This window comes from Stegodyphus dumicola, chromosome 7 (assembly GCF_044657685.1).
Source record: "Stegodyphus dumicola isolate Sdum_Otavi_A_Nest chromosome 7, ASM4465768v1".
Classification (NCBI taxonomy): Eukaryota; Metazoa; Arthropoda; class Arachnida; order Araneae; family Eresidae; genus Stegodyphus; species Stegodyphus dumicola.
Window position 1 is genome coordinate 53,781,801 of NC_140774.1, and position 15,383 is coordinate 53,797,183.

Genomic DNA, 15,383 nt, shown 5'->3' on the forward strand with positions numbered 1-15,383 from the left:
ACGAAGGAAAATAGGATTACGCGGAATGATAGATAATTTTGGGCAGCCTAAAATATGAGACAGTAGGCTCTGGGCTTATGAATCTAGGTGGCTAACATACAACGTCTGTCATAAGTATAAAAACATTAGTCATCATAACCATTTTCAAACTTTTTTTAAAATTAAGCATGAATTAGTATACATTAAACCTACAGAAAATATAAAATGTAATTGAACATCAGTATTTGAGAATGATTAAGTAAATTAACTTACATCGGCTTGCTTTCATCTCAGCTATAAACTTATTGAACTCTTCTCTGGATATACTCGCCGGCACATCAGACTCTGTTTCTGGCGGTAAAGATAAATCGGGTAGACGTGAGACTCTAGTCGATGGAGGAGAATGTAAAGCAGAAGTATTTACTGGCACATGGTTCTCTGATTGAACATTGGGAGTAGCACTCCTTCCCATTTTGTTGGTAGTTGTCGAATTATTTCGTCGATTGACCCTACGGGAGCGTAGAGACCTTTCAGCCACTTCACTTGTATGATCTAATGACCTAGCATAAAGCATTAAACGTCTGCTTGTATTATTCATATCATTCGTATGGTTTTGTCCTGAAACATTATGGGAGGAAGTAAGGTCTGCTATATCAGAGTCCATTTTAGACGAATCGGTGGCTTTTGTAGGATAGCTGATGGCTTCTGATTCAGAATTTTTTACATCTTCACTGTTAAGATGCAGCTCTCTGAAAGGACCGTGAAAAAACGTTTTTGCAACATATCTTGCCAATTTTACAGAACTTATGCTTTGGTTGTTTCTCAGTATCTCTACGCCGTTACCACTGTGGGTGAGATTCGAATATTTCAAATCATATATCACATTGTCATGAGGAGTTTTTGGTATACAGTTTGTTGAACAGGGTTTATGAACAGCGCTTTCGAAAGTATTTTCTTGAAGTTTGCTCAAGTTTGAATGTCTCTCAGTTTGATTTACATTGGAAAACAAATCATCTTTCACAAACAAATGCACACTTGTATTATCATGATGAAAACCACCATTTGAGGCAAAGTAAAGCGATTCTTGGTGTGTGTTTGCTATTGCTTTACTATGTTTTTTAACGGAAAGATTTTCAGTTCCTTTTTTAAATAAAAGTTCAGAGCTCGGGCTGTAAGAGTTATTTGATGCCTCAGAATCATTGCTCCATACTTCTTGTACCTGAGCATTTAAATAACATGGTACTACAGCCATTAGAACAAAGCGATAAATAATGCACAGACTTGGTTGTTTGCGATCCATTGTGGGTATCTGCTCGAAGAAAAATATTTTTATTGCCAACAAATGAATAATTTAGTTAAAATTTTCTTTAAACAAAAAATATTAGAACAAAAGCTTAAAATGATAAAAATATGTTTGAAAATAATGTCAACAAAATAAATAATTAAAAAAAAATTTAACTAATAAGGTTTACTTAAGTACCATTTCAAAATGATTTAAAGGGAATTTATTCGGACGGCAGATTCAAACGATGTGATTAAATTAGAAAATTCAATCATTACTTATTGCTAATTTGAATAAAAAGAGAGCTACGTGCATTTCAGAGAAGACCACTTTTCTTAATTTTCTTTTGCACTTTGCTCAGACACTCAGTTATCACTGGGAGGGGAAAAAGTAATGAACGAAATGAATTAAATAAAGAAAAAAATGTGATTTGACCAGCACATGACCGGCCGCCAATTCTTCTCGTTTTCCCAATTTTATTTCGATATAATCAAATGTCTGTCCTTTTATGTTTTTATTAAAATTTTTATTTTATTAATCAGTTGAAATTTGCTAAAAGTTTAAAATCTAAACAAGAAAATATAATCCGACGTTGCATGGTTTACTACTGATCGGTTTTCGAGTGTTTTCCGCTGGCAAGAAATGGGAAATAACTTTAGAAGAGTATTCAGCTTATAAGGACCTATCAGGCTCTCCCGTGCGTGCTCTATTGGTGTGTTTTGGTACTAAGACTATCTATCTAACAGCCGAAAGATCTGTAATTCGCCGCCCAACCGGTTAACGTTGCTGACTGTCGTACCGAAGGGTCCGGATTCGAATCCCGGAGAAGATATGGATGTTTGTTAATTTATAGTGTCCGTGCAGCACTCTAAATATGCAGCGAGCCGAGAGTCCTCTCGACGAGAGGTTGGTGGTACGAGAAGATGGGTGGAGACATGTGAACCCCCCGGGGTGCTCTTCATCAAAATTGGGGGACGAAACTGAGCAAAGTGGCACTGTCACCTCTCAAGGCTGTTGCCAATGAAAGGCGTAATCCTGCGCTCCTTGCCATGAGGAATTTCGTGGGCTTGAGTTGACTATAAGTCAAACACGTGAGCATTAGTCAACAACAGTAACAGATCTGTAATTCAAATACCATGTCGGTTTTTCGTGTTTTTTCGCTTGGAGGGTCCTAATAGACTTACAAATTAACTGAGAAGGAGTGTAACTAAAGTCTTTCTATGAAGTTAATGTACACTTCTTTAAAGAAATTCTCTAATTCCGCTGTTCTCTCTTATCAAGATGATTCTACGTGATTAACGTTTTCAGAGCACACAATCTATCTGCAACGAGAAGGCGAACACTTTATGATATAGTGGTGTCATCTTAGAGCCATGCGATGCATGATGCCATATGTTTACGATATTTAAAATTATGAAAAAAAGAATTATTATTTTTTTAATTCAGTAGTACAGTAAATTAATTACTCTACATATACGGCCTTGCATTAAATAATCGACTAGATGAATACAATCATTAGAATCAGAAATTTAAAACAAAACGATTTGCGTGCTATCATGTCTTTTCTAACCCTCGTCAGAGGACAATACATACTATCCAGTGTTTAGCATCCAGCTGACAAAATAATTTACATAGACACACGGAATTTTTTCTCACCTTCATTTCCTTCTAGAGTGTGTGAAAGCGGACGAATTTTTCCCTAACTGCACGCGATCACAATTTCATACTAACTGGTAGTGAATGCTAATTGTTTACCATGGAGTTTAGTGCAATGCATTGTTACGTTTTAGTTAAGGTAAAAATAAATTTTGATTTATACTTTACATTTAGTTTAATGCTGGCTTATTCTTATTTCGAGCTTATTTAGAAGTTCCGTATGATAATGTATTAAACGCGTATTATTAAATACAACATGCTTTTTAGAAATTTGAAGCATGACTGAAAGTGAAACAGAGGAATTTTAAAGAATTTAATTCAATACATGTTTAGATTTGAATCTTCCTCCGAAAACAGGAATTACTTGAAAATGAAAGACATGGGCAGTAAACTTAAAAGCAGGAAACAACGAGACCGTCTCAGCTACAAAGTGCTAGGAACTAATTAATAATTAGCTTATAATATTAAGGAATTTATATATTAAGGAATGTCTTTTGCCACGATCAGTTCTAAGTTATGTACTGAACATCTCCCGTTTTCTATTAGTATCAATTTTAATACATGAAGCATTTCCCTGAAATCTTAGCCGGCAGATGTACGATTTTAGAACATCTCAATTTTTGAGTTAAATCCTAATTCCAACCAGAGTGCACCAAAGCTCCAAATAAGGTGAATTGCAATATTCACAGTAAACACTGTTATTAACGTAATGTTTTATTAAGTACTTAGTAAAACTGTTATTGGCGTTAGAATTTAATGAATGTTTCAGTTTCCTCGGAAAGAACAAAATGCATGGGAAACCTTCAGCAATGGAGGAGGAAATCCTTTTGGTCAAAATAAGATCCCATCAAGAACAGAAGATTTTATGGATTGTATTCATCTGGTCAAAACATCTTTAAGCCAAAAGAATGACGCAATTTTATCTGAACGAGGATTAGTAAACATAGTTATTATCTTACTTTTATCGTTCCTCTCGACTGTACAGACATTAGCGGAGACTCACTGCAATTTTGAACAACATGTTAAGAGTTTGAATACCGCTGTAGTGTTCCTCCCTTTTATCTATTAACTAAGTGTGGAGGAACCTAGTGAACTGCTAAGCGAATAATCGCTTAAGTCCAGAAACAGAAACGTCACACTCAAGAAGGGTTAATTGCCCTTTATTGCTCAAACTAAAGGTGTACAGTCGGTGCCTTTCTCAGGACGTACAATAAAGCCTCCAGTTGTGCTTAAACTAAAAAATATAAGAAATAAGAACTTAACTAATGACTAACTAATGAGATTTAGCTAACTAGTAGGCCCCTAAATATCGAATTAGCTAGAGAAACTATCAAGGGCCCGTAATACGGCCGAGCGTAGTAACAGGTTAGAGAGACGTGGCTAAAAGTCAAACGCGCTAGTCAGAAACTCTGATTCTCTCTCTCGCAGTCGGTGGAACTTCGACTTAAATGCTACTCCTTTTCATTTGCATTTGACGCGATTCTAAAATCTCATTCTGGTAAGGATTTGTCAGCTGAAATTAGGAGTGATAGGAAAGGAGCTTTAACTTAAATAACTGTTATAAACTCAGGATGAACCTTACATCGCCTTAGTTGCTTGTGGTGTTCTCTCCTTCTCGCCAGTGTAATATAGGACTGTCCTTTGATGTGCACTATGTGAAGTGTTCTGGGTGATCAGACTGTTAAATGACTGATGGGTAGGACTATCTCTACCAAATGCGTGAGAAACAAATGTCTGATCATTTATTTTATTTTTTTGGGGGGCAGAGAACCCTTTTCTTTTAGATATCTTGCTGCTATGAATTTATTCACTTTTCATTTGTTTAATTAACTCATTTAAATTTTATCACTTTATTTTAATTTATTAATTTTGGTTTAATTTTCATATTTTAATCTATTATTAATTTATTTTTCGTTAGTCCAAATTATTAACATTTTATTTAATTATTCATTAACATTTTGTCTATTTTTATTTATTTTATTTATTTTTTTTTCACCATTCCTGATGACTTTCTATGGAGCTCTATGTTAGAAAAGTTTAGAGTTTTCGCGTACAAATGATCAAGAAGAGGTCTTCAGTTAAACAAGCAATTGAAAACATTCGTAAAACTTCATAGATGCGATATTAAAAGCAATAATATTTCTGATCGATATGTAAATCATATGCATTTCTTCATAAAACATGGCCTGCCATGTAGAGATCTTGATTAACGTATACGAAATCCAGTACTTTAAAACTAACTTTTAGTTCGTGCAGACAGTTCATAAGTTTTAAATAAACCTTTTTATAGAACTTAAATTTCGTTCTACACACCTCAATCAGTACAAAATAGATCACTGTTTTTGAAAAGATTTAACAAAACGTAAGAGTCAAAGTAAAACCTAAACAATTAAGTATATGATTTACAAAGCAATGTCCTATCTTAAGCTTTGGCTCAGGCCCTCACCTCAGCAAAGCCTCTAATCACGGCAGTATACAGGGCTAGCAAAAGGCTAAAACCTGTTCAGGTAATTCTAAGAGGTGGATGAAACTGATTCGGAAAAGGTCAGCGATCACTGCCAAAAGTTCTCTCTTAATTTCAAGAACTCTGTTCTTATACATATTAACTAAATTACATTCTGGTGAAGTAGAAGTGACAGCAAAGGTTAAAATAATAAGACTTTGGATTTATACAAATAAAAGTTGCTGATTTTACAAATTGATAAGTTTAAATAACACAAAAAATAAGCACAATTTAATATGGATATGTTTTAGAATCTTCGAATAACTTTATAGATTGCAGTTAAAAATTTCATATGAAAGCCGTAAAAGCGAAATACCTGTTACTCAGGGACCACCAGCGGCCGAGCGGTAAAGTCGCTGAACACTGGTAGTTCGGTCCGAGGTTCGAATCCCGCGAACGGGCTGGCTGCATGGGCGTTTTCGTGGTTCTCCCCATGTGTAACGTGTATACGAGCCAGTTTTCCTTAGAAAGTCCTCCACGAAGGCATCCCTTCCCTTAGGCAGATAGCCCTAGAGTGCTTTGCCATAATTAAATACATACACCAAATACACTACCTGTTACTCAATTAGTTTCAATCAAAAATTTTTTCCTCCAAACAGAATATGCACCGAAAACTGTGAAACCAGTTAACTGCAATATGAGAATGCAATTAGTTTAAGAAAATATGCAAAATGCCTTATGAAATATAAATAAGAATTTATGAGTTTTCTGAATTCATAGAATATTTTCCCCTTCTATTCCCATTTTCTCCAAAATTTTATTAAATATATTTAATACATTAATACTAGAGTCTGATTTTCAGCGTAGGTGTACCTGGAGAAAACCTGGAAGGTGGTAGAGGTATAATGGTTTGGGCAAGCAATTATGTTGGACGGCCGAACACCCCTGCATGTGTTTGACAAAGGCTATGAAATACAGACTGCTATGAAATACAGAAAGAGGAGATCTTAAAGCTCTATGTTCGACTTTTTAGAGGCACAGTGGTCCTAGGTTCCTGTTAATTGAAGACAAAGCTTGTTCACTTAGAATTCAGCTTGACGACGATTACTTGAAAAGTGAGGATATTGACCAACGGAATTCCCTGACTTGATTCGTACAGAGCGCTCTTCGTGAGACGTTCTTATGAGAGCAGTTTTACCTCGCCGTCCCCATAACTTTCAAAGACTGCACATCTATCTGAACTTATTGCTTATCTTCGACTCGCCTTCTAGATTGCTTATTTTAACTTAAGACTGTATGCCTATTTTGCAAGATGTGCTGATTACCTGCATATGCTATGTTATGCTATGATTGCCCTTGATGTTATGCCTTATGTAAGATTGCTCGTAATTGCTTCTTATGCTACAAGTTTAAATGCCTGCTTATGCCATGTTGAGAATATATAATCGAGCTAATTGCATTTAGTTTAGTTTGATGCTTAACTTTTAGTACCTCCTGAGGGTGTTGATACCAAGGGGTATAATTTCTTTACCACAACCGTTATTGGCCTTGTGCCATAGTTTGATCTACTAAGCAAGACTCTATGGAGACGATATCAGTTTCTGAAGGAAGTCCAAAAAGTTTCTTCAGAAAGTCATCTCTCCGTCCCCTTCGAGAACCACCACAGAGTTGAAAACTACCTGGCTGCAGAAGTGGAATGATTGATTGCCACAAGGACATGCCGTCACACTGGGCGAGCTCTCTAGCTGTGAGAGGGACCATACTCCATGTGAAACTCCTTTTCAGCTCAATATCCAAATGTGGATTTTCAACTTCCCTCACTATGAGATTTACTGATCATCATGGGTAAATGATTTTTGCATGGTACGTTTCTTTCTCTGTTATAAATGTTTATTCATAACATTACAACATGTCCATCAGTCTTTCAAAAATTCGACACGATGTGCAAATTCTCTAAATTTTGCACACGAGTGTACACAGGTTTTGAAAATATCCAGTTCTGACATATATTTAGAAGATCTGTCTTTAAAAAAACCATATCGTTGCAAATGTTTATAAAATTTATGAGCTGTATAATGGTAGTGGGGTAGGGAGAGTATCGCAGTCTGCATTGTTAGGTCTATGTTAACTGTTTCTGTTAGGAATATACAGATAACGTACAATTCTGTTTGTCATTTTTCTCTAAACAATATCATAGTTCTGCACGATGTCTACAAATAATTTACGCTATATTAAGTGCTGCCTAATATAGTTTCTTAGATATTACTAAAATATACAGAAACATCGGAAAATATTTTATGCAATGATTATAAATGATTTTATACGAACATTTTGAATATACGCTATTTTTGAAGAACGCAGAGAGCTGAAAACTAACAGCGTAAGAAAGATAATATTTAAGTTACTAACGTGAGTTATGCGAAAACTTATATTAAAATCTCCACTGATACACAACGAATACATTAAAAAAGACTGGAAATATTCAAATTTACTGTACCTTGCTTGCAAAATCCAGGTGTTAAATCCAGAGGTAACAACACCCACCGAATCTAAAAAATTCTGTGTTTAAAAATCTCATCGCTGAGCATGAGAGCCGCGCCGTACTGTAACTATGCCTAGAATTTAAATGACGTCTCCAAGGCTGGCGAGTTCCGAAAGCTCTATCTGACATTTAATGTCACGTTCTCCATAGCGTGCGTCAGCGATTAATTTCCAGATAGGTTACTTGTTTGTGGAAAGTCCTGACCTCTGGCCGCTAACTTCTAGAGGCTTTCATCTAACAAGGCAGGTGTTGTAGGGGGGGAGTAGGTATCAGGCGTTTTATGTACCACCTATCGCGCTTTCATGTACCGGATGTGCATTTGTGAAAAAATCTCTTACCTCCTCTCTTCATTGTTAATAGAAGGCGTTACAGCCAATCATTCTGGTTTTCACTCCCATCCCTTCTCTTAAGGTATTCTGGATACCTTGTGTAAGAGATGAAAAGGTGAAATTTTTTTTAAAAGCATTGCGGTGATGTTCCAAGTACGTAAGCTGGGGGGGGGGCATTAGAAATGCTGAGAAAGTTAAGAATAACAAGAATCTTTTACAAAAGCGAAAAAAATGTAGACGAATATATAATATTTTTCAACTAATTTAAAACAACTCAAGTTACTGCACACAATAACTACGCAACGAAATTTAATGCAAATTTCACAAGTTCCTGCAATAATTTTTTAAATATTATAAAAAATACAAATGAGATGCTTTTTACACAGTTTTTTGACATAGTAAGAAAAGTACTAATGTCCACATAATTTAGGAAACTTTAGCCAACAAAACTGTTTTTCCGTTTGATCTGAAAACTTGTAGAAATCGCATTTGGTAGTTATATAAATATATAACAACCAAATGCGATTAAATATAGTATAAATATATAAAGTGCGATTAAATATAGTTTCTTAGTTAAAAGTTAGTGAATAATCGATCGATTATAACTGCTTTATTTAAACAAGTTGAATTGAAGAGGATGATGAACGATGATCTATGGACACGATCAATGATTTCATGTAACATTCTTTACTAACTCATCCTTTATGTCTAATGTATTGTCCATCTTCACGGCCTACGTGCTACTTATAAATAATTATGTAAATACCAGGTAGGTTTTTCTAGATAGCTCTTCTTGAAGACATGCTGCCTACAAAGATAACTGTTCATTTGCTTTATCACTGTAAGTTAAATAGTTGAAAATGATGATTTTGTCTGGAAATCTCTCTGAACTAAGTATAAATTTATTATTTGCTTCGATAACCGAGGCTTTATTGTCTTATCTTTGTTAAGCATACTTTCCTAGTATTTTAACGTCGAAGGACAATAAGTGGAAGTTTTGAAAACTATATAAGAGGGGAAAAATAAGGTTTACGAAACTATTATTATAAGCTGTTGACTAGTTTTCCTTCTTCTGAACTTTTTTAGCAGAAGTATACTCGAATTATGTTCTAGAGTTATTAGGTTATTTTGGAAGCAAGAGAGATTGAAAAATGAGCAACGCCTTCGCCGGGAATCGAACCACGAACCTCTGGAATATGCGCCCAGCGTGCAGATCACCACACCAAGGCACGCTAAGAAAGCGGGAGAAATAGCTTATATACTTCCTCCGTTTTAAAGGGCAACTGGAGTTTTTAGGGAACACAGTCACCAAATCCTGGGTGCGGAGAATTATCATCAACCATCCTTTTAGTTCGGGCGCCACTGCAGAGATATTAGCAATTTTGAAGCAAGAGAAGGGAAGAATTAGCAACGCCTTCGCCGGGAATCGAACCGCGGAACTCCGGATACGCGCCCAGCGTGCAATACCACCACACCAGGAAGGCACGTTAAGAAGGCTGAAAAAATACCTTATAATGTAGGAAAGTTTTAAACTTTAATGGTATTAGCTGTGCACTAAATTATTTTTTTCTGTAACTAAAGCTCAAAATTTAATGAAGAATTTTAAAAATGATTTTGAATTTAAAATAACGAAATCAAGATTTTTGTTCAGATTACAATAAGCAATATTGTAATGAACAAAGAGAGACACCTGTGAAATATTTACTTCTAACTGAAGTCTTTTAAAACTTAATGCTTAAGTAGTTTTACATTTTATATTTTGATGTCTTTTTAAATATATTTGCACATATCAAAGTTTCAGGCATAAAACATTGCTCCAAAGTCAGCTTGCTTGATTCTACTGCCTAGTACTACTACAAGAGTTTACAAGCTTTTAAATCACACGTTCCTCGTTTTATTACTCAGAATTGAAAGAAGGAATAAAACATAAGGGTGATAAAATTCATTAAACGTTCATAAGAAAATGTATATTTGCAATAAAGTCCAATAAAGTATTTAAAAAAAATTGTAATTTTTTTTCGACTAAATTCTTTTTTCAACTTCAAATAAACTGGAAAAAAAACTAAATTTTTTTCCAGATATTTAATAGATGTTGATGTTTGATGTAAAACGCTTGGGTATTACAGTGTATTTTAAAAGCACGAAATCCTCTAGATACATTTAGTTCTTATTATTACAAAGACATTTATCTCTCTGAATTTATAACACATTTTGATTGGTTATAGAGCTTAACGATACTGGCTGTTTTTGTTTCCGGGTTCGAGTTCCGGCAAAGGCTTGAATGTAAGTGTATAATGTCTTTGAGGTAAGTGTATAATGTCTACACTTAAAATACAAAGTGAGTCTAAAGTTTTCTCTAGTGGAACAGAAGGATGAGAAACTATTAGATCTGTTTTCCCGGCTGGTTTTTCCTTCGAAATTGGGAAGGAGCTAGATAAAATCGTGCTGTTGCCATTTGCAAGGCACGCAAGAACCATGCCAGCGGAGCATTCATTTTTGCAGTCGCCACTATAAAATTCGAGAACTTATTCTGATATTGATTTCAAACAAGCTGTAGAGACATTAGGATTATTTCGAAGCAAGAGAGATAATAATTCGCGGGGACTCGAACCAGGGGCTTCTCGAATACGCGCAGAGCGTGCTGACCGCTACACTACGAAAGCATGCTAAAAAGGCCGGTAAAATACCTTATAAAGTCACAACACAATAAATAAAATATTTTAGGCTTAGTTGTCTAGGGATCAAAGTATAGATACCAATATATAAATGATTTATAAATTTTGTACATTCATTACGTTTCCAAGATTTAGAATCTGAAAAGACAAAACAAGTTTGAAAATGAAATTTTTATTCGTTTAATGTTATAAAGAACTCAGATTCGGCTACGGAGCCCTAATCTTACTGCGTTATTAACTGGTGCTCTAAAGACTGAAGTAACCAGAGCGTTAAGAAGCTTCGGATGACGTCTAGTTGGGACCATCTCATATAGTGTTATTTTGACTGCTTGTGTAATTAGTTCCGTATGTCACATTCTGACCTCTTATTTAATTTAGCAGTTTTCTTATTTCCACGATTTAGAATTTGAAAATACAAAACAATATTTTAAACGAAATTTTTGTTCGTTTAATATTATGAAGATATCGGAGTTGGCTACAGAAACCGAATCTTTCTGCTTCATTAACTAGTGCTCTAGAAACTTAACTAACTAGAGCTTTAAGAAGCTTCGGATGATGTCTAGTTAACCACGAGACTCACATAATGTGATTTTCACTATTTATATATTTAGTTGTGTCTGCAATAATCTGTTTTCTTATATATTTTAGTAATTTTATTACAATCCTTATGCATAGCCTTGGACAAAGCCAAAGAAAATAAAAAAAAAAAATAATATCTAGAGAATACGAATCAAAATTACTCATGATCAAGATTATCACAGGTCACAAAACTTTTGCATCCAGAATAAAAGAAATTTTAACTGACAAAGACAATAATTTGATACTTACCTTAATTCTTTGATTTATTTTCTTCCAGGGTAACAATGTTATCTATTTAGATGAGCTTCCGCATTTTAAAAAGAAATAAATACTTCTCGAACACTTGTTTAGCTTCGGAAAGAAATTGTGTCTTTGTTTACCTACATTCTTTTATCAAATGGCATCATTCGGTGCAGTTGTAGTTAACAGTGCAGAAGTCAGTCGCAGTCTTTTAACAGACAAAATAATTATAATTAAAAGTATAGCTACAATTTTTTACGCTAAAGCACCGTAAGAATAATCTTTTCTGAAGAGAAGGGACAATGATGTTTTTTTACGTTTCATGTTCACAGTATTTTTATATATACAAACACGAGAAATTTGCACGTTACTCCAGCATCCTGTTCGAAACACAACTGTGGATATTCCGACAACGAAGCAGTCATTGGGGAACATTCGTTTGATCGCAGGAAACAGGATGCGTGATACTTCTCACGTCGAAGCAAACTAATAAATATTCTATTATTTAACTTCCTGAAAGACATGATGGGGGAATAGATATCATATTTTACAATACATAGTCTGGCTGAATTTTTTTCCCCATCGGGAAAAATACCATTTTTTATACTGAAAAACGAACAGCACATCTGTTATTCTGTAGAAAATAAAAAGAATTACTATTCACAATTGGAACCTACGTATTTTCAACAAATTCTTCGAAAGCTGCTATTGTTATGAAATTTCTCGGGTATTATAAACAATATTTTTTCTCTGGAAAAATAAGTCTTGTTTACAAAATAAGTCTTGTTTCTCATCTATTTGTATATTTTTTTCATATATTTAAAGAAATGAAAAGAAACGAAATTTAGAAAACGCAAATTGCCGTTATAGTGAATTTATAAGGTATTTCTCCCGCCTTCTTGGCATGCCTTCGTGGTGGGGTGGTCAGCACGCTGGGCGCGTATTCCAGAGGTCCGCGGTTCTATTTCCGGCGAAGGCGTTGCATATTTTTTTATCTTTTCCGCTTCTAAAAAATACCTAATGTCTCTACAAATTGACACTAATAGTAATCAAAATGATTTTTAAGTTATATTAATATAGCTTAAATCCTTTCGAAAAGTAACTCTATACAGTCATTTGATTTTATCGATGCAGGAGTGGGAAAAATGCGTTATGCCCTCGCTGGGATTCGAACTCCGGAACTCTCGAAGCCGCTTCGAGCGTGCTTCCAGTTACACCATGAAGGCAAATGAAAATGAAGGAGAAAATACCTTATATACTTCCTCTTTTAAAGGGCAACTGAAGATTTAGAGACCCAATCGCCAAATTATGATAGTGATAAACTGTCGTCCACCACCTTTTACTTCGGGCGCGCCACTTGTATACTCTTTAGAATTTTTCGAAGTCAGTTAACTGAAGGAATCCGCAGTGCCATAGAGGAGATTTGAACTCGGCACATCCCGAATACCCGTCACTTTTGCTTCCAGTTACACCACAAAGGCATGCGAAAAAAAGACGGAGAAAATACTTATACGGCATTTAATAATGTCACAGTAATGCAGTGAAATTAGGATTCCTTTCTCTCTCTCTCTCTTTTTTTTTAATAACAAAAAATCTCAAAAACCTCTTGCGCTTACACTGGAAGTTAAATTCTAGGGCTAATTGTGTGAGTTAAGCGCTATACCGTAACAGCATGTTTGAGATAGGCCTTTGAATCTTTAAAATATCCTATAAAACAAATTGTTTAATATCGCTTTTATAATCTATCTAAATTATTTTCTTATTAAAATTGAAAAATAAAATGCATATTTTGATATCTAAATTTATAAATATGTAAATAAAAGTATGTAAAGATACTTGGAATACGGAGATCAAAATGTTCTTTATTTTTCGTACAGTGTTGCCAACGCTTGCTTTGAAACCGTTGAGTTTGTTAATCAAAAATTCATTAAAGTTTTACAAAATATGAAACAGTTAATAAAACAAATTCCAAATTCCAAATTGGAGCTTCCAGATGCCCATGTTTAAGGGGAGGACTACATTATTCAAAATTGGATGCCTCTAGGTACGGTTGCTTTTTCGCAATGCAAGAAACATGCATACATTCATGCAAACTCTTCATTATTTAATTTCTTTAAATATACTAATACAGGGCGATAATACTATTTTGGGGCAACAATTGGAAAAGTGATGCGCCGTTTACAGTAACTCAACCAAAATGCCGTTTCGAAACCAATATCCCATTCAGGACTAACGTCCCTTATGGGCTAATAAAGAAGAAAAGTTTTGCATACAAAGAAAACCGAACATCGATAGAATAAATTGAGAAAAGACTGAGAAGACAAAAAGGCTTTTATGCCAACACTTAACACTGCATGGGAATTCTAAACATATGTGTGTGTGTGATTATGGCAAAGCCTCGAGGGCTATCTGCCTAAGGGAAGTGATGCCTTCGTGGAGGACTTTCTAAGGGAAACTGGCTCGTACACACGTTACACATGGGGAAAACCACGAAAACGCCCATACAGCCAGCCCGTTCGCGGGATTCGAACCTCGGACCGAACTACCAGTGTTCAGCGACTTTACCACTCGGCCGCTGGTGGGCACTAAACATATTTAAAATTTTTGTGATATTGCTGTTGAACTATATATGGCGTAAGTGCAAAGAAAATATTGCTTAATAATAAAGACAAAAAGAAATGGGTTAGCAAGAGTGCAACAGCAGACTGACAGACTGCGAGCTCAGCGAGAGCGTAAAAAAATTAACAAATCCTTTTGGGCAGTAGTTAAAATCTAAACACTTGAGTTTTTTTTTTTTTTTTTGTTTCAGTATTAACTGATGCAAAACTAAATATTGATGAAAAAAAATATGTGTGTAGAAAATTATCTTCTAAACATAATACCAAAAATTTACATTTTTTTAATTTTGTTTCACATCTTATGTTATGTTCCTTCTTTTCTGTTTCTCTTGCAATTCTTATTACTTTTCTTTAAAAAAACCCTTGGGAGTTTTTGTGTTTTAAGTAACGTAAGTACGAGCTAGTTTCTGTTTGGACGTTCCCTACAAAAATGTTGCCAGTTCAAGAGAACTTTGCTTAAGAACTTAATCGAGCAAAGAACGTAATGGATTATAAATTATGTTTGTAGTATTTAATAATGGTAAAGCCCTCGTCGGCTGTCTGCTTGAGGGAAGGGATGCCTTTATGGGGGGATTTCTAAGGGAAATGGCTCTTATCCACGGATGATAAATTATGGTATAGTCCTTTTTTGATCACATTTTTATAAAAATATGTATAATTTGTTTTTCCTTCATACATATGATCTGTCGGAAACCAATTAAGATTTTATGTTAAATATATCTTCCATCAAATTAGCAATGATTATTTTCGTACAATATCACATTGTGATAACCCCCAATTATTTCAATAATAATAAAATTAATAATAAAATAATTGCTATTTTTATAAAATATATATTTAAAATCTGTTAATTCAGATTTCAAAATTATTTGCAAATTTATTCTGCCCAGTTGATATAAATTATTTTTTACGCATAGTATTAATTAAATTTGTATTTTTTACTCATTTGTAAGATTATTCTAAAGATATTTGCATAATTTAAATAATCGAATCATGATAACAAAATCCATAGACACTACGGTTTCCATTAAAGTGTTGAC

General features: G+C 34.5%; 1 protein-coding gene across 2 annotated transcripts in view; it reads right to left on the minus strand.

The window, feature by feature from the left end:
• The window catches only part of LOC118196479 (clotting factor B-like), a 57,681-nt gene extending 45,562 nt beyond the window's left edge, over window positions 1-12,119 (minus strand). Inside the window, exons 1-2 of one of the 2 annotated variants that reach the window (XM_035367943.2) lie at window positions 11,735-12,119; window positions 253-1,288 (exon numbers count right to left, since the gene is read on the minus strand). In XM_035367943.2, the coding sequence (XP_035223834.1) occupies window positions 253-1,279 (1,027 nt within the window). In that variant the 5' untranslated portion in view covers window positions 1,280-1,288; window positions 11,735-12,119. Of the gene's footprint in view, window positions 1-252; window positions 1,289-7,857; window positions 8,017-11,734 lie in introns of those variants that run through there. The other variant, XM_035367942.2, reaches the window with a different exon arrangement.
• Window positions 12,120-15,383: the final 3,264 nt, after the last annotated feature.